General features: G+C 41.5%; 1 protein-coding gene across 2 annotated transcripts in view; it reads left to right on the plus strand.

Moving 5' to 3' along the window:
* The window catches only part of zeb1a (zinc finger E-box binding homeobox 1a), an 86,020-nt gene that overhangs the window by 38,686 nt on the left and 21,564 nt on the right, over positions 1–25,770 (plus strand). For both annotated transcript variants that reach the window (XM_030074710.1, XM_030074711.1), the window contains exon 2: positions 15,934–16,110. In XM_030074710.1, the coding sequence (XP_029930570.1) occupies positions 15,934–16,110 (177 nt within the window). The remainder of the gene's footprint in view (positions 1–15,933; positions 16,111–25,770) is intronic.

A 25,770-nucleotide genomic window follows, 5' to 3' on the forward strand; every position in this document is an offset into this window, starting at 1 on the left:
GCTGATGCATGTGGCAAATAACAGCGGAGGGTGAAATGAGTTAAATAGAAAATCAGACTTCATTTTGAATTTGTGTTTTAAGCAAAAAGCATGCTGGGATAGGCTCACCCCTGTGACCTTGAGAAGAGAAAAAGCACAGATGGATGGATGGATGATTGGTTTCTACATTTTTAAAAGTGATGCTAAAAAAAAACATTTGATCGTAAGATGTTAGTGTGTTTCCAAATTTAGGGGTTAAGCGCCTCGCTGAGATGCACATTGGCTGTATTTTGAGAGAGGGAAGGGCGTTAACTCTCTCACTTCACCTGTTTGCATTTCCTCCGGCGGGTTTTCAGTCACAAGCCTGCGTCCGTAACCTTCAGGCTACACATTTCACACAAATGACATCACCACCGTTTGCTAATGCAATCGCTGCATTGCACTGCGCTTAAATTTACTAACTTACTAAGTCCTATATCATCAGTGACCCTTTGGAGCATTTATCAGCTGAATATGGTCGATGCACCGCTACTTTCAGTGTCTACTTCATTTTAGACTGTGTATGCTCTTCCAAAATAAAAGACAGAAGAAAAAAAAGCAGTGCACCGCTTTGCACTTTGGCAGCTCCTAAAGAAAAAGTTGAACCCCACTGCCCAGAAATGCTGTATTGTGATGGGAGTAAACTACGACACAGCCTGCTGAAGAGATGAGAGAGGGAGAGGATGTAACGCCGAGGAGGCTCTGGACGGAGCTGCTCACTGATGTTTAGGAAAGTTTGTCTTTTTTTTTTTTTCCCAAACTTTGAATTTGTCACTCCTCTCCGCGCGGAGGTTTGTCTAAACCCGATACCAGAATTTTATTTGGGCAAACCGAGTGAAACCCAGCAGGGATGCGACGATGCTCTCTTCTGCAGCTTCACTTTGTGGTTTGGACTGATAAGGCATGCATTTCTGCCTGAAAATTTTTTTTTTGCCTAGTGCAGCTTTAATCCGTAACTCTCCACCCAGTTGTGTATATTTAACTGGAGGATGAAGTCAGGTTGATCAGAAAAGAGTGTGATGGTGCAGAGGTGAGGTGGTTTTTCCAAGCAGCGGTAACAGCGCTGAGATCAGAGCTGAGAGTGTTATGTAATGCCCTGGTGTGCTGGCACCCCCTGTGGAGGATGACTCACTGCTGACACACACGTACACACACACTCACACACATTCACACACACACACACACTTCTATACTCATAATGTGTACGTCATCCTGATGAATATTATCACTCTCAAAATGGACTGACGAGACGCAACGCACCTTAGTCACATCCTTATTCGTGCAGATTTGAATAATTTTGGAAGTTGGTGTCAGTGATATTGATGCAAGTCATTGGGGGACGTTGCCGCAAATTCTTCTGGCAGCTTCATAAGGACACGTTTGTGGAGATAAATTGAGCCTAGACTCACCGGTGTGCATGGCATCGCTGGCCAAGCTGCTCTCATTCGTCTCACATTAGCCTCCACTGCTTACCTGGCTGTGCTTGGGCTAAAAATAATAATTAAAACAAAAAAAAAAAAAAAAAAAAAAAATCACATGACTGCTTGTTTAAAAGTGTCTCCACTTCCTTTTCCGGTTCATTACCTTTGTTTCCATCTGTGCTAACATGTAGTCGTTCATCGCTTTCAAGCCCAGCTTTCGTATCTGTGCCTTTGTGACTGATGATAAAATACTTGTAAATAAAATGGTTTTGCTCGCTCAGTCACCCTCGTCACACACTCGCGCCTCGGCCACTGTTGTTACAGTTTTTGTCAGCGCTCTCTCTGGTTTCCCCCGGGGCGCGGTCGCCTCTTTAGGCAGCAGTCACACTGAGGGGTCATGACCGTCCATCAGTGTCTGCATTTGTTTCTCAGTGAGTTGTGTCCATTTAATGATGATGCATCTGTTTTTTTTTGTTTTTTTTTTTGGTCCATATACCTCGGTATTGATACTTGGATGATATTATCAGGATGACTATGTGTGGTTTCATATTTACACGCAACAGTAAAGAGGATATGCTGACCGAGCCAGTAGAGGCGAGTAAGTGAAGAGCTCGAGCAGTTCAATTTGATGCAGTGCAGCCTTTAAAGGGAAATTACACCCATAATGCATTATTTTTAGTAAAATCCGTGTGTTGCACTGAGCACACGGCTGGATACCGGAGACTTGGTTTATAAAGCAGTTGCTGTTGTAAAATTGTGCAATTACAAACTCGTTTTTGCTCCTGGCGTGGGAGATGGCAAGTTCACCGTGAAGGTTTGTGAGTAAAACATTTGTTAGGGGTTGAAGGCAACACATGAAGAGTACTTGATCCAAACAGTATGCATTATGGGAAAAGTATTCCTTCAAAACCAGGGAAAGACAGCACTTTTGTTGTATTACAAAATCCAAAACCCCAGATTTTATCTAATTTCATGTAACAAAATATCAATATTAATATGTTGCCCAGCCCTAGTACAGCTTATACTCAGTATGTGTCTTACAGGAATATACAGAGAAACAAATAGAGTGAAATGCATACTTTAATCACACCTTCACCTCCTCAACACACACACACACACACACAGATACACACGGCGGTGATGTCAGCGGTGGGTCAGGTACAGCGGCATCTCGTGAGTCATGGCCCAGTCAGCTCCATGGCACACACTCACAGTAAATGGGAGCTTTGGGCAGATGACATCAGCCACGGCGCTGCAGCACCTATCACCTGTAAGTCAGCTCGTAACATCTGGGAGCTCAGGACGTGATCTCAGTGTCACTGCAGGCCTAACCCTCTGCTTTTAAGAGGAGCTTGGAAGTCTGTCTGGAATTAAAAATGAGGAGAGAAAGAAAGACACCCTACATGTAGAGTTTCATTCCAATAATGAGCTATCCACCAACTGGAAACATTAAAACACACTTTGTCAGAGTGATTCCTGGCATGAAAACACATTTTGAGTTGCTGTTGAAATTATGAGTCAATTTAACCCTCTTGTTATGTTCAAATTTACGAACATCTTTTATGTTTGGGTTCAATTTGACTCCAGCAGTTTAAACCTCCACAAAATTATTAAAATTGTTACCAAAGTTTATATGTCAGGTACTTTATGTTTCTTTGTTGACGACCTAAATAGGCCTTTAAATAAAACATAACCCCCCCCCCCAAAACATCACAACTGGGTTTGTTCCTTTCCTCACTAAACTATCGCCAAAATCTCTCCAAACAGGCAGGTTTGCAGAATTTGAAGTGTCCCTCTCATTCAGATGGTACCACAGTCTGAATTTCCAAGACATCCTCAAGGGCACTGTTCATGTTAGTAGTAGTATATTTGACAACAAAATAATGAAAAGTGAATAATAGCAGGGCAGGGAGACCTCCATTTTTTTTTAAAGTAGTTGTGGTTTCAAGGATACGGTCATACAAAAGTTTAAAAAAAAAAAAAATCTATTTGTTAATATTCAAAACCAAAATGTCTTTTCATGTCAGGGCAAAGTCGCTCGTGCCGCTTAACGAAAGTTAACTCGGGGATCTGGAATGTGAAAAGCCTTGAAAACTCCTGATCCATGATGTTGGACTATTGACTAAAATAACAGATCCCAGGTAGCATTTTATGTGTTTTTTCCCCAAAATGGATATATAGCCTTTTCACATAAAACTTTTAGAAGCAATAGCTCACGCTTGACACTCGTGGCAGCTTGCTAAAAGGTGTACCTTGTAAAAGAGGCTCTTGATCTCAGTGGGACTAGCCTAGATTCATGAATAAAGTATTTAGGTGATGCTCTCATTCAGAGCGAGTTAAAGTGAGCAGAGCAGGTAGGCAGTGTCCAACATTAACGTTTTGACTCACCTGCCAAGCCCGGAGACGTGAAAGAATGACCTCGCAAGAATAATTTACACAAGCCCGAATAAATACACTTTTTTTTTTTTCACCGAATTAGATCACCATGCATTTTTTCAGAGCTTTTTTTTTTTATATAGAGAGTCCAGTAAGTGGTGTGTGGAACATATTGGGATAAGAGCAGATTTGTTGTTGTTGTTGATTTGTTTTTAATTGAAATTGAAATTTGTCTTTTTTTGTCTTGACCTTTGCTTTTCCCTCACATCTGTTTTCTCTCTCCATGTGTTCAGTGTTGAAGGTCCCATATTGCACAGAACACTTGTTTTTTAACTTTGCTTTTCATAAGCGTTTTGATGTTGTACATAGACTAGAAAATGTGAAATGCAAAATCCCACCTGTTTTGCCAGTTTACTTACACAACTAAAATCGTGACTTTACCAGCCATTTTGATTTGTAGCCCTTTGTAACATCACTCAGTGCTGACGAGAGATGGGACGATGTAGAATTTTATTGCAGATTGCGATAAAAAAAACGCTTGCATAAAGTCGATTTGGGTGCATTTCCATTATCAGGATAATCAGAAGTCAGGATATGAATATCTTCACATGAATAACTTGAAAAATCAGTCTAGCTTGCTAACGTACAGTGCTACATTGGTGTAGTGTCTGCAAGAGTCTGAATCTATCTTGGTGTGTTGTTCATAAAAAAAAAAACAAAAAAAAAACATGCATGTCCTATCTGTGATGCAGTAAAAATATTTGTTTCTTATCAAAATGTAAGATAAAGTGATGCTGGAAATGATTGTAGTGCAATTTTAAGCGCTTAAAGCAAATTTTGGTGATTATTTGGTAAATATCATGAATTGCAATCATTTTGACCAGGATAATCACCACCTCCTACTTTCCCTTTGCTATATTCTTAACCTTTTTTTTGTTTAAACCAAAGGGAATTGTGTTAAATTGTTTAAAAAGAGTAAAACATAGATGCAGCGTCGATTCCACTGCTTTGAGTAGAGCAGCAGGAGAGGCGGCCAGGCGATAAAAGAGTGATAAAGGTGATAAAGTTTGTTGTCGTTTGGCCTGATCACGAGCTTTTTCCTGCAAAAAAAATTTAATTGCCTTAACTTGACGTGCATCAGTAATATCAGTGCAACAAGGCCCCGGTGGAGAGTCAAAACAACTTCAGTCGCGAGCTGACATGCAAAATTAATTAGTTCACCTGAGCTGGATTAAGAACCGGTTGGTGCACTTTGATGATTGAAAGGGCGTCACACAGCCGTAACAACGTCAAAGAAGAGGGAAGAGCGTTGCAAAATATCCTCCTCGTTATCGCAAAAGCCGTGGCTGATGATGCTTTTGATTAATTGAAGAAAGAGATTTTTTTTTTTTTTTCTGCAGGTAGAGGCTCGGTGTCGTCAGGATCAAGCCTGTGACCTTTCAGCTACATGACAGGCTCTTTGACCACCGGACAGTCTTTTCTCCCAGCAGTGGTTGTTGTCCTGCTGCAGAGTAGTGAGGCTCCTCTGCCTTTACACAGTTCCTGCTATTTTCTTCTGAGAGAACAGGCGAGAGAGAGAGAGAGAGAGAGAGAGAGAGAGAGAGAGAGGTCTGATTTGGTCTCAGTGAACACCTGGGCAGGAAGCAGATGGAGCGTCATGATTACTCTCAGGACACACACGCATACACACACACACACACGCTTACACAGACACACACACAAGTGCAAAGACGCTTCATGCTTCACTAACTGTTATCAGGGTGAATTATGAAGATTCACTGTACACTTACTAATCACACACATTAACAGTCTCTGTCTCTCTTTTTCTGCCTTTCTGTCTCTCACTTGCCCACTCTCTCTCTAACACACACACACACACTCATGCACAGACACACACACACATGCACAGACACACACACACACACAGACGGCAGATGCTCTGTGTCTTTTTGAGGTGGAAGTTCCCGACCTCTGTCGTAGAGCACTGGCTTCATCTCGAGGGGCTTTCCTTTCTTTCACTGCGTGTGTGTGTGTGTTGAGCTGGTTCATTTACAGCCCTGTGTGTTTCTTGGGAGGTTGTCGGTTGTATTCTGCGAGGTGTGCATGGAAACCCAGCGCGACGTGCCAGGGAAATCAGTGACCCCACCCCTTGCTCTGCTCTGCTCTGCTCTGCTGTGTGTGCGTACGCCGCCGCCGCCGCCGCAGCAGCAGCCTTACCTCATGTTGTTGACTTTTACCAGACACTTCAGGAATATGACTTCAACACTATGACTCAATGCTCTCTACTTAACAACTCCCAGTCCTGCAGCCAGGGCTGGATTTGAGTCTCATTTAGCCATTATTTAACGAGTCAGGCACTTCAAGCAGCCACGTGTAGCTCTGTAACATCCACACATCGCTACCACCGTAAGTTTGAAATGTTAGTATTTTTAATATTAACAAACAAGACCCTCACCTGGATGACTGGCACTCTCTACTGGCCTTTACGCTGTGGTTTTTTTTTTTTTTTTTTACTTTGTAACAATTAACGATTAACAGTTTAGATCAGTGCTATGTAAATATAGTTTATTATTATCTTTAGTAAACATAAAGTGTCACCAGAACTGATGGCACCAATCCTGACATCGAAATTTTGAGTATCGGCAACAGCCCTAAAGTATCAATACTTCACCATTTTTATTTTATTAACCCTATAAAGCCTGAACTATGAAAGAATTGGCAGAAAATTCCAATTTTTTTGAAAGTGAACCCTTTATTTAGTCCTATAACAAAATATACATAAAAAAATATATATATGTTATTACACGACCTTTCTGGTGTATGATGTACTTGAAGTGCCAATGGTATGTTTCCAGGGTGAACAGGGGAAGTGTTCAAAGGTATACAACAGTATTTTGGTCAAGTATTGATTAAACTGAAAACGAAAAACGGAATTGAAAATGTGTATCATATATGATACGAATGGCTTTATAGGGTTAAAAACGTGTTTCATGTCCCTGTTGAATACTTGATTCTGATTGGTCCACTATCGCATTCTGAAGTTGCCCATATGTAATCCATTGAACTAACAAATCTAGATATTTTGTTGTGAATAATAATATGTAGTAAATTGTTATCTGCACTCTTAAGAGCTCAGTATTCATCATATTAACTCATGAATTATTAGTCCATACGACCACCTGGGCAGCTTTTAGTGAATGAATATTGATGTTGGTGATGGTAGTGTTGGTGTCAGATTGAAACCAAAAGCTGTGGCAGTGGAATTTGGTTGAATTTTAAATCTGCTGTGTTGCTTTATGCCACACGACAGGAAGAGGGCGCTGTTCTTCCGGAGCAAACAGAGCTAAAGTTTTCCTCACTGAGTTCCTGTTGGCGGCCGATGGAGGAAGGAGGGAAAAGGGTGACGGAAAAATCGCCAATATGTTTATCCTCTTCAGTAAAATCGGAGAGGAGGTGCAGCCTCTCTGCAACAGAAAGCAGTGGGATTCATGTGAAATGTGCTCTTAAATTTTATTAACATTCACAGGAATAAGTGAGATAGATGCTGCTAATCATCTCAGTCATTTGTGTACAGTAATGAGACCGAGGTATCCCAGCTAATTTGACAGTGACATATTAATGTTATAAAGTGCCACATACACAGTTTAGCAGGCGTGAACAACAAACCGTGACAAACACAGGTGCTCCCATCCATCTCGTCTCATGTCTCTCAGAGGGCGTCAGCTCAAATGCCTAAAATGCCATGCTGTTTAACAAGCAATATGATTAAAAAAAAAAAAAGTGTCACTGTCCCTTTAAGCAGGCCTGGCCCCCTCCCCAGCTGCTCACCACGTTAAAGTCTGGTCACATCTAGTAGCAGACAGACAGCTCCAGTGATGTACACTCCTCTGGCTGTCACACACACACACACACACACACACACACACACACACACACACACACACACACAGTGGGGTAATTGTCTGTTAGGGGCTTGGCAGAGAGCCCACACTGCACAGCTGCACTGGGTCAATACACACACACACACATACACAACCACACACACAAACACACTTCCAGCAAACTAGCAGTAGTGTTGCTATGCTGGCTGAAGTTTGACCTACATTTTTCTCTTTCGTTGACACTTCATAATAACCATCATTATTAAAGGAGCCCAAGTCAATTTCATTTATATATTAAGAAAAAAAAAAAAAAACGTGTTAACCCATTAGTAAGCTTTGTAAACATCACCTACCGCCCTATCAAATGAGCTGGCATGCTTGATCATATTTTACAAATGCTTTATTCATTCACAATGACAAAATTAGGTATTTACAACTCATTATGTCACCTAATTATAATTTAATTAGGTGATAACCAATTTCTGACAAATTAGTGCAAGCAAAATAATAGATTTAGTATTTTAATATTTGCAGAGATACAGTATTAAATGTATTCACTGACATATTAACATGGCATTAATTGATATCACAGCTCTGTCACCAGCTTTAAACAAGTCAGCAGAGTAGGCACTAATCATCAAGTGCTCACTTAACAAATGATATTTAAAGAATATTAAATAAAGATGAATGCACTGTTAATTGGTGAATTTATTCCTGGCAGGCTGGGGAAGCGGCTGAAACAGCATTTAGATGAAAAAGCTCCCTCGAAACCCAGAATCAAAATAATTGTAATATTATACTAACAATAACGATACTTCTTTATGCATCCAGTTAAAATGTAGGATCAATTCAGGGCTTCCCCACAGACAATCAGTTTTTTAGAAATCACACTGATCCACGAGGGGAAATTGGGTCAGTTGCAGTGAGAGAAAAATGTATACAAGCATAAGTGAAATTTTAAGAAATAGAAAAGGAAAATATGTGCATGAGACAGTTGTAAAAAAAAAAAAAAAATTGTATTTTATTGATGAATTTTATAATATGTAATCAAACTGCATCCATTGCGTTACACTGCATGCACCACTGATATCTGATTTTTAATGCAGCCACTGTTCTCCTGATGTAAACTGATAGGCTGGTCCGACTGTAGTCTGTATTCGCTCTCGCTCCCCTCCTCCTCCCTCCACCACACAGTAGGTTGACCTTTGACAGAGATAGCAGGCCGGGCCGTGTCATGCAGTCAGGGTGACGCAGCAGCAGCGGCAGTCCAGGCTGCTCTCAGTCGTTGCGTGTTGGACTCATGGTTTCCCCCCCGTGGTCGCCGCGCTGTGATGTCGCTCATTCTCTGACTGACAGAGGCATTCAGACGCTTCGCTGCACTCTCACTCAACTACTGCGGCACTTTCTCTGTTTTCCCCAGAGGAACTGTGAGAAATTATTTATTTTCTCTTATTTTTTTTTTTTTTTTTTTTGAGCCGTCAGGAAGTGCAGAGGAAGATGCGTCTGCCCTGGCTGGTTACCTCTGTGTACAGCGCTGGGTGCAGGCCAGATGCAGTGGCTGCTGTGACACTGTATTGATGTTGGGCCTCTGATCCTGCTGCTCTGCTGCTGGCCTGTCGCCTGCTCACTGCCTATCGAGTGAGTTTGGACTCACCGTTTATGATTTATGTCATTTTTGATTGTTCTTTTGACCATGCGCAGTGTTGGCATGTATTTTATCTGCAGCACTTTTATCCGGCATTGATGCTTCTTTTCTTGCTCAGGTCTTTTATTCACAAAGATTTTTAATCTCAGTGGATTCACCTGATTCACTGAAGGTTAAATAAAAGAAAATACAGTGTGAGGAAGGCTGGATGTTATGACTTCCCAGGGATAACTGGCGAAACACAGATGTCATTTTGAGGTGTTTTTTGTGCAGCTACAATGACTATTTTCATATTCAGAGATCTGTGCATTTTTAATGAGGGCGAGGAGTTTCATGTAAGCCCTTTAAATGATTTTTTTCATGGAAAAAACTTCTAAACATAGAATATTGTTTCCGGTTTTATTAACTGACTAACATATTTTAACTCAAACAAACAGAGAAAGGAAGAGGAAATGCAGCAGAACCGTTTTTAAATTCAGTGGTGGTGAATTTGAATGTTAATCAGACAGAAGGACAGACAGACAGACAGGCAGACAGACAGGCAGGCAGACAGGCAGGGAGGAACGCTCCCGTCTAGACTTTCCTCTTCCTCTCCTCCCTCCCTCGCCGGCCTCCAGACGGAGGATTAACAGTTCACTTGATGCATTGTGATGATGATGCGGACAGGTCACACACACATACACACACCACTATAAATAACTGCTGTGTGCATGTGTGTGTGTGTGTGCATGTGTGTGTTTAAATCTTTGTGCCTCAGTGAGAGTGGCAGATAAAAGAAAGTGAGAGTGAGCGTGTGAGAGCAAGTGGCAGGCATGCAGTGTGTGCTTGTGTGTGTGTGTGTGTGTGTGTGTGTGTGTGTGTATGTGTGTGTGTGAGTGCGTGTGTGTGGCAGCTGGGTTATGCCTGCATCATGTGTGTTTGGAGGTAGTTTATTGTTTTGTTGCCCTCCTCAGTGTAAATCTGCTCAGTGCTGCCCCCTGTCTGTATTTATGGTAACTCCTGTGAGCCTGAGGAGCGCTTGGAGGTCAGTGTGTGGTTGTCGCTGTGTGTTTTATCGTGTTGTCTGTGCGCCGGGTGTCAGCCACACAGACTTTGTGTCTGGGCGTCTCTGGTGTCCAGTTATAAGATATGTGAACTGTTAGCAGGGATACACAATGAATTTTCCAACTCTTTTGGCTCATTGGTGATGCCGATATCGATAACGTGCATATATTGTACACATTCACTGGGCAAAATTAGATAAATGATTAAAAGAATTCAACTTAGGCTATGTTAAACCTGCCACATTTATTTTTTATGATACTTTCAAACAAAACTGCAAGATTCATCCTATTAAACAGACTTGATGATGATGCACTTCTTAAGAAAATCCTGATAACAGCAACAAGCAGGGCAAATTTGACCAGTTTCATATATCGGCGTGTCATATTGCCAGAAATTTGCTTTTTGGGTTAGGGTATTGGCTGATACAGGTGACGTGCACACTGGAAGCTTGAAAAAACTTTGTGCGGTAAACTGCACAAAGCACGCTGATGCTCACCAACGTGGCTGGTCTGTGAAACCAAATCAGTGAAAGACGAATGAAGATGTGATTTGTCCAGCTTTCTCTGGACGGAGCCGCCCGCAGCTGTTTGGGATATGTTGATTTTAATCTGAAAGTTTCATCACTTCCTGCCAGTCGAGAGGCATCCATAACCAGTACATGACTTTCATTTGAGTCAATAAGCTGAATCTGTGGTGGAACTGTGAAAAGACTTAAATCCTCTGAGGACAACAAACTATGTATTAGGAGGAAAATCAATATTTTTTTTAAAATCTTATTTACTTTTTATTATTTTGTGTGTGAGAGAGATGATTTTCACTTTACCATGCTGACCCTGAACCAGTGTTTTTTTTTTTTTTTTTAATCTTAAGGCATATTTTATCATATACAAGGTGCAGGAAATGTTGTCATTTAGAATCCTACACATGGTGGCGTGATTTGTTCAAGCAAAGCATGACTCAGCTCTTTTCCATCGTCCAGTTAGTAAAAAAAAAACAACAACAAAACAACAACAAAAACAGCAGAAAATTCACCAGAAATCATGACACCAAATCACAATACCTGCAGAATCACAAATCAGCTCTGAAGTCTCATGAATCTTATTGTGTCGGGAGGTTCCTGCTGAATCCCATCCCAGCTGTCTATTTTACATAAAAAAAAAAGTCCTTTCTACTTAAGCATTTACTTAAATGTATTTTCTAATCCATTTGATGTTCTTTTTTTTTTTTTTTTTTTTTTTTTGGACTACTGAGTTGATTCTGATGTGAAAGAACAACCAGGCACACCACGCATCACTCTGTTGGCTCGCTCCCTCTGTTTGATAGAGGGAGCGAGGGCATTGTGGGTATCCTGTTGGATGCGGGATGCAGCCATCTCATGCAATGCTTAAGGAAGTTGGTGAAGGAGAATTTAACTCAACATTTTTTTTTCTTTTCCTTTGCATATTGCATGAAATTAAAAATAAACACAACAGCAACGGTGGTCATAATGACTGAGGAGACTCACTAGACGGTTGTGCTGACTTGGTGGATCCAGTTCACGTCCCCACTTTGTTTCTTTAATGGAAAAGACATCCTCGGGCTCTCTGTGCAGGCCTGTCCAGTCTGCGTGGTCATTTTGAAGTCTTTAAAAAAAGTCTGGAAAGAATCCAGTGGCTCAGTCATAGCACTCGCATGATCATAAAACAATCAAAATCTACAAAGAAAGCCCCCCCAAAAATGCTGTTTTGTACCAGGATCAGGTGCCGTTATGGGGGCTGGTGGTAACAAATCCTGTGTATTGGCCCAAATCTTCACCCCCGGTTGAGAGATGAATGGGAGGAGTGTGCGTGGGCCTTTAGTTAGTGTTCGTGCCACCCTCAGCACTCTGTGTTGTCTTCCTTTCCCTCCAGCCGGTGCTGTTAAGAATAACTCACCAGTTTGCAACAGGCAGCCTTGGGTGTGCAGTGCAGACACAGGCTGTTTATCTGATGCTGGTAAAAAAAAAAAAAAGCAGATGAGGTCCGGGCCGGCACTCGCTCATTATTTCCCTTATTGGAATTGCCTTGGGCCAGTCTGGTTGAAGTGGATGTTTTTTTTTTTCTTTCCTTTTCTGTATGTGTATCTGTTTGTGAGAGAGGCTGCTTCCACTGATTGCCAATTGCATGTTAAAGACATTTTGTTGGCTTTTAGGAAATCACTGCCTCTAGTAGAACCCTAACCCTGTTTGGGCAGTAGAGTTATTTATTTATTTATTTATTTATTTTCTTACCGATCAGCTTCTGGCTTAAACCAGTGAGGTTCACGCGGGTTAACATGCACATTTATTTTGATTTACAGTAAATTAAGCTTCAGTGATCCCTGTGGGGGAACTGAGTTGTTCGCAGCATGTTGTGTGCACGTCACACAGCACAAAGTAACAGGATATAGCAAAGAAAAACTACCAAGATAAATAAAAATACAGCTAATTTGGGGTATTTTAACATAAAGTCACCAATAATTGCATGTGTCAAGGATGGTATGTGTCAGTAAAAGTGTGTGAATAAAATAGATGGAGTGGATTTAGTGTGCTCTAATAGATACACTAATATATCATGAATATATACAGCCATATATTAGTCTACATATAAATTATATTGTATGTGTGTGCGTTATCTTGGTCCATTCTCAAATTTAAATTCCCTTCTTGTACTGTTGCTGAAATGTCACAATTTCTCTACAGCAATAATCAAAGTTTCATCTTATGTTTTTTTTTTTTTTTTTTTTAACCTTGTTTAACTAATTCAAGGTCATTTCAATCAAAATCCTGGGAGAAAGAAAAGTATCAATACCTTTAATGAAGAAACACTCCATTTCAAGCCCTGCATTCATAATTTACTTAAATAAAACATACAGGAGCATAAGCAGTAAAATGTAGTAAAATGAGTCTGAAACGTAGAAGTAGTTATTTTGAAGAACGGTTCCTTACAGAGTGTTTAATTATTGATGCATCAACCTGTTAGACATATTTTAATGTTGCAGCTCTCACTGTCTCATATCCTGTTGGGTGAGACTCCGTCACATTTGATGTTTTGCATAGAAAAGCTTCTTCTGCAAAGTAACTAGTAACTATATCTGAGGGTTCACTGCCTTGCTCAAGGGTTAGGGTTAGGGTTAGTAGTAGCTCCTGTTGAGGAAGGAGAAAGGCCTTTTCCCCCTCCACCATTCAGGATTTTAACCAGCAACCTACAGTTTCCCAGCTCACCTCCACAACAGGCCACACGTGTCAAACTCGGCAGTTTTTGGCGTTTCTCTGCGATGTACGAATGAGTGCAGCATCCCTCTTTCTCTCTCTCTCTTTCTCTCTACACCTCCTCCTTTGCTTGCTCGCTTGCTTCACATCACCCCCTCCTCCCCTCCCCTGCCCCCCCATATCGACCCAGACATCCATCGATCCCCTCTCTCCCCCTCCCTCCATCTTCAGCTCCACTCATCTGTCTGGCAGTGACAGAATCGTCTCCGGAAAGTACCGCATCAGTCCTGCAGGGGATGTAGTGGGAAAGTGTGTGTGTGTGTGTGTGTGTGTGTGCACGGGTGAGTTTAGCTGTGTGTCATCTGTTCTGCTGTGTGTGAGACAGAGCAGTGTGCGTGTGACGATGCTATCTGATGTAGCGGCCAGTTGCATGGTGGGTGAGTGCTGAGCCACACACACACACACATACAGAGCTGCCTCTGTGGTTTGGGATGTGTGAGTGTGTGTGTGTGTGTGTGTGTGTGTGTATGTGTGTGTGTGTGTGCGCACCTGTCACCTGTGAACAAACAGCCAGAGCTTACCTCCTCATTAGGCGTCTTCAGCACCTTCACCAGGATGCACAGCTCCCCTGTAGAGTGCGCACACACACACACACACACACACACACAGTCATCTTTGTCCACTCACATATGTACATAAGCTCATTTATGTTCCCACACACTGACGTCCAAGTGCTGACTTTGAGAAACATGAATATACACACAACAACAATATAGACATGTCACTCTAATGTACTTTTAGATTCAGTTTCATGTTGATAATCTCAAAAAGTGCACATTTTAAAAGATTGTTTGGAGTGCAGAGAGAATGCAAGAGATACTTGAAGGAAAACTGCATATTAGTTTCCTGCACTTAAATTCAACACAGGCAGGGAAATGCACCAGCATGTCGGTTTTGTCTTGTTAGTTTGACAGCTTCCCTTCCGTCATTTGAAGGTCTTGTTCTTCTCTAAAAAAAAAAAAAAAAAATCTACTTGACTGGAAAAATAATGAAAGTGCTGGTGGCCCGTAGCTTGCAGCGTTTCCCTCCTTGTATCTAAAATTGTGGGAAAAATCTGTATGCATAGAGGCGTTTAATGTCAGTATTGGAAGAAGACTGAACCTTGCAGATCTCAGCACGCACAATTCAGTGATGTCACAGGACTGCAATTTCCTTGATCAACAGATATCCCGGTTTGTTTGTAATATGAAAGCGCACGCGGCTGCTTTTGTGCCACACGTGCGTCACATTGGGACCGATGGGGCAGATAGCAGGTCCAGTGTATTGTCTGCTTTGCAATAGGTTGTCCTTGGCCCGTGGTCCTCCCTCGCCGTGGCGGGCTAATTGAAACTGCACTGCGCTGCTTTTAATGGGTGCGCCTCTCTCTTATCGGTCAGCGGGGCGGCGGTGTTAACGCCGGAGCACAGGTCCTGCAGGTCTCCTCTTGAGGAAATTATGTTGGAGATAACAGCGTTATTATGGCTGCCATATTTGACAGGTGTTTTGTCGTGCGGGGGAGGTTGAAGGTGAGCCTCGGCACCGCTGCATTTTGGTTTTTGCAAAAGCCCATACCTGGTCAATTATTTTCCAGTTGCTGTAGCCTGACTATAGCTCCACTTTTAGTTTGGGTTGAAATGGGAATATAAAATCATACAATACAGTATCTTTTTTTTTTTCTGAATCAAGGAACAATTTCACCATCAAATTGTCACCTAGATAGACAATTTTCTTCTTGTGCAGTCTCTCCATGAAGCTCTCATTATGTAGGAGCTCAGTGGATTGAACACAGCATTAGGGTTGGGGTTATTTTTCAGTGGGGCCTCCTATTAAAAATTAAAATCAGAGATAAGAAACTGCGGGGTAATGAGAGTCTGCAGGTTTTTCATTCCAGTCAAAGACTAAACCAGATGATTTCACTGATTAGCTCACCTTCAATCAGAGAGCAGGAACTAATCAGCGGAATCAGACGCTGTAATGTTCAATTGGAGTAAAAAACCTGCAGACTCTTGACCCTGCGTGTTTTTCTATCCCTGGTTTATGCCGCGGCGATGTTGCGAGGCAGCAGCTCTCTCTCCTGGCGCTCGGGACGCCGAGTGCAGCTGCTTCTCTCTCCCACCATGTAGTTAATTGCCGTTAATTGCACCCACCTGGCGTCCCAGCTGCGAAATAGTCCCCGATCGATCGATTTGCTCAAATGAAAGCCAGCAGTGAGAACCACTGCTGTAAGGTGCAGTGGGTGAAATCCACCGCCGACCGGCGTGCGTAAAATCACTCATGCCTCCGTCTCTTCTCTCCGTGTAGTGACAAACTTCAACAATGGCTTGGAGGCCAGCTCAGACTCGGACGATGAGGACAAGCTACACATCGTGGAGGAGGACAGCCTGCAGGGGCCTGAGGTCGCAGACGGAGGCACGACCACGCCGGAGGACAGCCATGACGCCGCCGCAGCAGTGTTACCCAACGGCTCCTGGAACGGAGGTGAGACGCCAGGACAGAAAACTGCAATGTGTGTGTTACAGATATACACCTGGGCTTACACTACTACTCGAAAAGAGAAAAAAAAAAAAAAAAAAAAACACAATACAAACCAATTCAGTTTATAAATAATGAGGCTGTAGTTATGTTATTAAAGGGTTGGATGCACAAAATATCCGGCATGCAAATTGCATTAAACATTGTTAAAAAAAAAAAAAAATTGGATGAAATTCTATCCAGAATAAACTTGAGCAACATCTCTTTTTTTCCTTTTGAAATTTTTAAGCAGCTCCTTGTCGCTGGTGGACAGTGAGCTGCGTCGCAGTATGACGTGTGCATCATGTTAAGAGTCAGCGCAGGTCAGCTGGAGCTCCACCTTTGGGACTGTGATTTGTAAATTGAACCCTCCCGCTTCTTATTCAGACAGTGACACACATTTTCAAGTGGGAGCTGCCCCGGGACAACCACAGGTCCACACAAACAAACACACAGCTCTGCAGCAGTTTGAGCACCAGTGAGACTTTTACTCAGGTGCACCGTGCTCGAAACGGCTGGAGGAGGCTTCACACCGGGGATTTAAACCTCGTCTCTCTGCCGTTCAGGCCTCCACCTCCTGCTAATCAGACTGGACACTGACAGATTTAGACAAAAATGTGTATTTGACTGTCATAATTTTTGTTCATCTCAACACATTCATACTGCCCAAAAGACACATTTCCGGCGCGGAGGCATAAAAATGACAGTAAATTAATTCCTTCAAATTTGGTTAGTTTCACACCAGTGTCTAATGGGATAAAGTGATGAAGTCATGACATTTTATATCCAAGGTCAATTTTACTGTGACATCATAATGTTCTGCAACACTTTTCTGGCCATTATTCAAAGTCATAACTCAGCGTTTTCACTCCCTGGATCCTCTCCCTCACACTGAGCCTCAGGTGATAATCGTTGCGCCGTGTGATGAAGCCCTCTGTCAGTCCTTGGTAAAAATAGTTCACTGGAGTCACACTTGTCAATGTAGCGATAACCTCCCTTTCCATTCCCTTGTCTTCTCTAGAAATATTATATGGTTCTGGGCAGACGTGGATGTGAACTGCATCTTGCCTGCTTGGCGGAGGCATGCAGTACAGCCGCAAGGTGGTATTCCCAGTTTATGTTTTTCCTTATGTCTTGGCAAAGCACTTTGTGTTAAACTGGTTTTCTACTTAAAGCGCTATATAAATAAAGTTCACATGACTTGATGTGACATTTAAAGTGCATAAATGATGGCGTGGGTTTGAAGCCAGCGTGTGAAGTCGGGGTATGGTAGAATAATATTCTGCGTTTGGACATGTGGCTGGCTCTTGTGCTGCGGGAGACGCGTCCGAACAGGTGGGAAGATTCCCAGTGCAGCTGTTAACAAGTGGAACCGCATCAGGACACATGCGAACTTCAGTCCACTGTGCTGGCAGCGCGTCACTCTGTGTATCCCTGTTACATGACTTCATGTGGCTGTGCATTGTTTTCATTTTTGCGAGGGCCTTGCCTCTGAATGGATCAGTGTGATGGCACAATTTGAGAATCTCAAACGTGTGCATGCATACATACACAGCTAACAAGTAAGCATTTTGCTCCCGGTTGTGAGAGTGCAAAAAAAAAAAAAAAAACTAGCGGCGCGCATCAGACGCCATCAGAGCCCGATGTGGTGTGACATTTTCAGATCAACAGCAGGAGAAAGAGAGATTACAAGACTGAGAATTAGAGCAAGGAGAACATGAAGTAGGTGGAAAACGTGAGGGAGGCAGATGGAGATAAAGACTGAGGGAAAGGACAGCATGTCTGAAAAATAGACAGCAGTACTATTAATGCTGTAATACTGAACCTTTACATAAAATAAATAAATAAATAAACATTTGCTATGTTCAGTCGAATGCCAAACAGTTCACCCACTGATTTAAAAACTCCCTGCATTTTGTAATATGACTAATTACAATATCTGATGATTCCATGACTCTCCCAACGGTATTTTTCTCTAGTATTTGTTTGCATTTTAGACTGAAAGGCATTTCCTGCGCGACACAGAAGTGTATTTTTCAAGGGGCATTTAATTTATTACCATAAGACGGAGACAAATCATACAGGAGTGGAAAGTTATGTACTGTGGGTTCAATGAGTTGAATGCATTTAAGGTTTTTGTTTTATATTGTTTTGTTTTTGTTTTATCCCTGGGACTCTGACACCATGCGCATTAGCGGAAGCCCTGCAGACACATTCCACCTGCGGGTTAACTGGTGTCCGCCCTCCAACCTGACTGAAAAGCATTTTCGCCAACGATCTGCTCATTATAAATACACAAGTCAGAGTTCAGGCCAGAAGATGGTGCATTATTGGTAATTTATCACTTTACATAGGTTAAAGTTACACTGAAGTTAGGCTGCCTAGCTGAAATACAGAGCATATCTCATATCACCGCACCTACGCAGGTCACAAATTAGCAGGAGACTTGTTGACGCCTCTGCTGACTGCAGCCAAAACAGATAATTGGACAGGACTTCTGCAAATGGAAATCAGGTTCCCTTGTTTACACTGAGTCCAAGTCTCGCCTGGTAGTGGGATCTCAGGTCAGGTCAAAAACATCACTGTCTGTTGTCACAACTGTAGCGTCTCAGCTTTGGGAGCACCGTCCTTGCACCGCGCCCTGCTTATTTCACGCCGCATCACACCCTGACAGGACACGCCGAGGCCGGGTCACGGTTTGACCTGGTTTGAGGGCTCGACAGTCAGTGTGTCGGGGTCATCTCGGGCAAGTGTTTTCCCAGCCACCAGTTTAGGCCGCGATCAAAGAGGAGAGTGTGCGAAGCTCTAACACGCAGCATGCTGCTAGAGCGAAGATCTGAGACAGTCACGGCTAAAAAGCAAGAAAAGGTAGCCTTGCTCTTCAGACAAAGGAAAATGTGACGCACTGCAAAAACACAAAATCTTACCAAGATTATTTGTCTTATTTCAAGTCAAAAATGTCTTATTTCAAGTCAAAATATCTCATTACACTTAAAATAAGACATGATCACCTCAGAAGTAACTTGTTTTTAGACAATTGTCTCTTGTTTCAAGTGAAAATTCACTTGAAACAAGTGAAAATTTGCTTGTTTCATTGGCAAAATTTGCCAGTGGAAAAAGTGAAAATTCACTTGAAATAAGTGAAGAAACAAATTTTGCCAATGAAACAAGCAAATTTTCACTTGTTTCAAGCAAATTTCACTTGAAACAAGAGACAATTGTCTAAAAACAAGTTACTTCTGAGGTGATGATGTCTTATTTTAAGTGTAATGAGATATGAGATAGGAATAAGACAATTTTGACTTGAAATAAGACAAATAATCTTGGTAAGATTTTGAGTTTTTGCAGTGCGGAGTGTACAGAAAACACACTAATCTACTACGATTAGTGTGTGAACTGTAATATTCCCCAGCAAAGTTGGATCTATCCTTTTCTGTGTTTGTGAGCAAAATATCTCAAACGGTGTCACAGACTTGGATAAAATTTGTAGGACAGATGGCACTTGTCCCGAGGTTCAGTTAATTAAATCTTGGTGGTGATCTGTCTCCATGAACAAACAGCAAACATAACCTGTCACAGAGGTTGCAGCTTTGTAATCCTGGCTGTGTTCCACGCAGCTAACCTCTTTTTTCTTTCTCTGTAGTACACTTGACTTGAGTACTTGTCTCTTGCAGCCATTGGTGCCTTTAAGCACACATGGCCCTACGTCACACACACACACACACACACACACACCCAAGAGTCAATGCAGGGCGTTCAAACCAAAGTGACACACCAAAGGAAGAGGCTCAGTCCGTCTGGAGAGCGTTCAGTCCATAATTCATAGTTCACCCGTTCCATCAAACTCCATTTTACAAATTTACACAGAGTCAGACATTTGTTGAGATTGTCTATTCGATGCAAGAGGCATCACTCGAGGTTTTATTGTGCTGACCAACTGTTGAACTGAATTTCAGTCGGACTATTTTTGTTTGCTTATCAGGATCCCAGTTTTTTCTTGTTGCGATAAAGACTCATTCATTGGAAAGTGAAATGTGGGTTTTGCATTGAGCACTCGACCGTATGATAACTCTGTGCTGGGATTTAAATTCTTGTGTGATTTGTATTTTTTGTTGTCTGTAGGTGCCATTGAACTATCTGGTTGTTAGTGTTTTTTTTTTTTTTTAAAGGGGCATGTGCTACAAGACGTGGGTCTTTTGTAGTGTTGACAGGGAAATAACTAAAAATATAATCTGTGTCAGACTTTGTCAAACTGCTACACTCTGTAGCTCAACATGTAATTTACTTTTATTCTTGTTTGTGTATTTTTATAACCAAACTTGGAGCAGGGAGGGAAGGTTTGATTTGTGTCAGAGCATCTCCCAGTTGGGATGGGGTACATTACTACTCCTGATTACATTTACCGCCTGATAGCGGCTCATGCCTCCCTTACATAGTGGGGAGATTGTGTGTGTGTGTGTGTATGTGTGTGTGTGCGCGTGCGCCTACCTGTTCTCTCTCTGTGATCAGATTAGTTCTTCCATCGTCTCCTCAGCCCTGGGGAATGCCTGCCTGCTTGCACCGCCAGATGCTCACTCGCTCATGAAAACACACACACACACACACACACACACACATATATATGTACACAGACATGCATACACTCCACTCCACCAGCCCCACGTCCTCACTGGCTGTCATCACCATGTACCTGTGATGGAACACAGTGTCGCGTGAGCTTCATCATCATCTCCTGTCCTCAGACTGCTGTCAGAGCGCTGATCTGATTGAAATGAATAGTTTCAACTTCTTAAAATTAAAAAAAAAAAAACAAGGCTGAAACAGAAACAAGGTACTGTACCCACCGGTTCTTACAAGGTCAACACAATGTTTGTTTATACTGTATTTATAAGGGACAGCTACAGATAACCTTGTCAGTTTCTGCGCTGTATATTTTTACAGCCAGAGGTAATTTCCTGCTCTAGTCCCGTGATGGTCATTAAAATCCATTTGAACTGTTTCTCCATTTGAAAATCCATGTGACAGTAAAATTTTTACATTTTTCCAAAGGCATAATCAATCACACTCAGTAGTAGTGACTCCAATGATGAAAAGAAAAACACATAATCAGTACACCCTCCTTTATTCCAGCTCATTTTAAAAATGTTACTCCTGTTGTTTTCTTAGTTGGGGGCATGAGTACAGATTTTGCTGGACTTCAACCTGAACTCAGCTGTTACAGTAAAGTGTGTTACATCTGAGATTTGTTTGAGGCTTTATGGAAAGGAATGCCAAGTAATTCCACCTTTAAATGGTTTAAGGCCTTAAAACAGAGATGTTAAAGATACGGCCCGCGGGTCAAAAAAAAAACAGTCATATTTGTTAATCAAAATGTTATTTTTTCAAAAAACTGAACCATGTACATCCAGTTATTATCATCTATGTGTAATAAGCAATAAATTGATCAATAAATTAATGAACAGTGATATAAATTATGATAAATTAAGTTGACCTAGCACTACAGATAATCCATCGGCAGCAAATAAAGTCAAAACCGCCAGGCTAGCTGCCGCTTTATGTCAGTTTAACAAACCTGCTGTCAAAAAAATTCTTTTCTGCCACTGCAAAAACACAAAATCTTACCAAGATTATTTGTCGTATTTCAAGTCAAAAATGTCTTATTTCTAGTCAAAATATCTCACTACACTTAAAATAAGACATGATCACCTCAGAAGTAAATTGTTTTTAGACAGTTTTCACTTGTTTCAAGTGAAAATTCACTTAAAACAAGTGAAAATTTGCTTGTTTCAATTTTCACTTGAAACAAGAGACAGTTGTCTAAAAACAAGTTACTTCTGAGGTGATCATGTCTTATTTTAAGTGTAATGAGATATTTTGACTAGGAATAAGACATTTTTGACTTGAAATAAGACAGCAAACCTGTCTGCTGTGTTTCTGTTGCATGTCTCTCCTCTGCTCTGTGTAATTCTACATTAAGTGTTATTTTCACGAGCCAACATGCAGCTTCTCATTGATTGGTCGGCTCCAAATTGACGGATTTAAAATAACAAATCAGAAAGCAGCCATATCCAATATATCCAAATATCCATGTGTCGACTTAAATGAAGTCTTATTTTTAACGTGTCGACACCGCAGTACGTGATGTTGGGGCGCCAAGTCCTCACGGTGGCATTCGTCTGCGTGTTGTCCCATTATTGCAAACATAACAATGCTAAGAACAGTAATAATGACAGAGACTCCATACGAAGAGCACACGTTCCCCCCTTAGAGTTAATAATCTGATTCATTTTGGAGCACCTTGCTGCATAAGCTTGCATATCAATGAGCAAAAAAACTGACTTTCTAGAAACGACCGTACCTCCTCGGCGCTCACAGACACAGAGCTCATGCTCACACGGTCCACGTGTTATGTGGAAACAAGTGTGTTGACATAGAAATAGTTGCTAATTAATGCGATAAGCCTAATTAACGACCTCATGAGTGCTTCTGGTTATGTTTAATATATCACAGTGACTATGAGGGGACATTAGGAAGCTTAAGCGCCTTTCTTTTTTAGCATGCAGTGACATTTGTCTTTGCTATGACCTCAGATTAACACAGAACAAGGCCACTGGTATAATATGCAAACTTTTTTTTTTCTTTCTTTCTTTGTATCGGCTTTACTAAATACAATTGGACTCCCTTTCCCTTAACAAATTATTTCCTGTTTCCTTTTCCTTGCTCTGCCCATTTTATAGTGCAGGAACTTTCATTAGCTACACGTTCGGACAGAAATAGGCTGGATTTGCCAGCTTTCTTTCTTTTATGTTTTTTTTTTTTTTTTTTTTAAATGAAATTCAGTTCTATTGAGCATTAAAAAGCTCTTTAAAAAAGACTTGAATGTGCTTCTCTGAAAGCCGCAGATAACCTGGGTAAGTTTTCAGGATCAGTGCAGCGCTCGTACAGGCACACACTTTCACAGCCATGCACACACACACACACACACACACACGCATATCAGTCAACACAATAAACCTACCACCAGATTTAATAAGCGAGGGCAGAAGCAAATTTGCATTCAACAACAGAGGGCGATTGGCTCGTATTTTAGACCGCTTCGCAATGGCCCTTTAATCTCAATTCCCAGCAAACAGCTCAGCCGCGGATCTGCCCTCATCTCACCGGCGGTTAGTTACAGCCAAGCAGGAAATACTAAAACCATGGAGACGGCGAGAATGTGACACTCGGAGATATTGCTCTCAAGGCTTGTTTCATTGTTGCTGAATAAAGCCTTACATGGTGTGAGCCGTGCTTATGAGTGCCGCTCTCTCCCTTCCACTTTGTTTCCCCCTCTCTCTTTCTCTCTCTCTCTCTGCGCTCTCCCCTTTCTCTTTTCTCCGCTCCCTCCATTTCTTCTGCAGTGAGGGATGTTTTCCTCTCTTTGTATTCTTCTTCGTCTCTCGCTTTGCAGCTCTCCGGCTCTCGCTTTTTTTTTTTTTTTTTTTTTTTTAATTCACCCTCTTTTCTCTTGTGTTGCCCAGAATCCAAGTACAGCTATTAGGAAAGTCTCTCCTCATAGTTCAAAGTAAAAGACTGCGCTTGGCCTCTCTGCGAGAACACACATTCACTTCGGGGTATCATGAACCGTTAATTATCCAGGGGAAGGCTTGCCAAGCATACCGTTACCCGGCGAACTTTTGAGTTTCATGTTGCACGTTCACCTGAGGATCTGGAGCCGCAGCCATCCACTGACAAGCCTGCCTCTCTACATTTTTACTCCGCAGCCTCCCTGAGCTCCAGCAAGTAATGGCGGCCATAAACATACCTGAGGTTTGGCCCAATAATTCACATACCAGTATTATCAGCACACGCTGTTACGGCCTCGTTTCCTCGCTGTTTTGTCCTGCATAACCCAAACTCTCACAGCTTGTAAGTGGACGCTAGCCGAGCCAGTTTTGGGTACTCCTTTACTCCTTTGAGTAAAGGAGTAAAGGAAAGATACACTGCAAAAACTCAAAATCTTACCAAGACTATTTGTCTTATTTCAAGTCAAAATGTCTTATTTCTAGTCAAAATATCTCATTACACTTAAAATAAGACACGATCACCTCAGAAGTAACTTGTTTTTAGACAATTTTCACTTGTTTCAAGTGAATTTTCACTTTTTCCACTGGCAAATGTTGCCAATAAAACAAGCACATTGTCTAAAAACAAGTTACTTCTGAGGTGATCATGTCTTATTTTAAGTGTACTGAGATATTTTGACTAGAAATAAGACATTTTGACTTGAAATAAGACAAATACTCTTGGTAGGATTTTGAGTTTTTGCAGTGTAGGTCACGGGAGAACACTGACAGACCGACATCAGCCAATATCAGCTGTAAAAAGCAACATCAGCATCACTCTAATATTATTTTTTACTGTCAGTATTTCTAATTATGCAATTGGACCTTAATAAAAAAAAAAAAAGACAGGGCTGAGGTGAGCCTGTTTTGGGCTTCAATTGTTTTACAATTCTAGGAAAAATGCAGATCATTATCAGCCATTATAAATATAGGTAGATATAGGCTGGGCTTTATGGTTGAAAAAAAAAAAAAAAAAAAAAAAGCACTACACTACACGGCACTGACAGTGACATGTAAAATAATCCAATTAATGTCTTTTGTCTCGAACCAAATGGCAGTTTTAGGTAAAAAAAAAAAAAAAAAAGTAACATTTCTCAATATGTTTGATGCCAAATTTTTGAAGTCTTTAAATAAAGATTCGCTTGTTATCATCCGTTTAGACAATCAAATTGCACCTCGCTCTATCTCAAAATCATCTCTACTGACAGTCAGTGCTAATTTCAATCATCGTCCACTGCTGCTAATCATGCGTGAGCACATTTTGTGTTTTTTTGCGTACTGATTGTTGTCGATGTGGCCAGCAGTGATTTTGACAACATCTCGGTGTCTGTAGGCTTGATGGGACTAAATAAGTTCAGTTAATTGTCAGTTGAATTGGAGGAAATATTGTCTATGTGCAGTGTTTTTGACCTTTGACCTTGACTGGTCTCCATAGTGACAGTTAAGAAATGTAAACGTAATTTACTGTTGCACACGGTGCAATTCACTCTCCATAAGTGCCGCTATTAAATGCCTAAAATACACACTAATTACTTATGCACATATGCATGCACACACACACACACACACACACACATACACACAGACACACTGTAATAAATTATTCACTCATGCTGTCTTATGTCAGGATTCCCACTGGTCATCGGATTCCTGGAAAATTTGTGGAATCTGACGGATTCCCTGGAGAAGTCTGGGAATACAAGGAAATTTGTCGACTGGAATCACTTTATAGGAGCTTACCGGAATGTATTTTACAACATAATTGACGCATTTATTGCATTGGCTGTTGGTTTTCAGTCGTAAGCTGCTGTAAACCAGACGGTTCACCCCTTTTTTTTTTTTTTTTTTAGAAAAAACAGGAAGGGGATAACATTTTCAGGTCATGGAAGCGCTTCGACTCGGTTGGAGGGAAGTCGTGGAAAAGTCATGAAATGTTGAAACGGCCGTGATGGGAACCGTTCAAAGGCTCCCCGTGATATTTTTGGATTGTTTCTCTTTCGCTCCTCTCTTGCCCCCGCTGTCT

This window comes from Myripristis murdjan, chromosome 17 (genome assembly GCF_902150065.1).
Source record: "Myripristis murdjan chromosome 17, fMyrMur1.1, whole genome shotgun sequence".
In the NCBI taxonomy this organism is placed as follows: domain Eukaryota; kingdom Metazoa; phylum Chordata; class Actinopteri; order Holocentriformes; family Holocentridae; genus Myripristis; species Myripristis murdjan.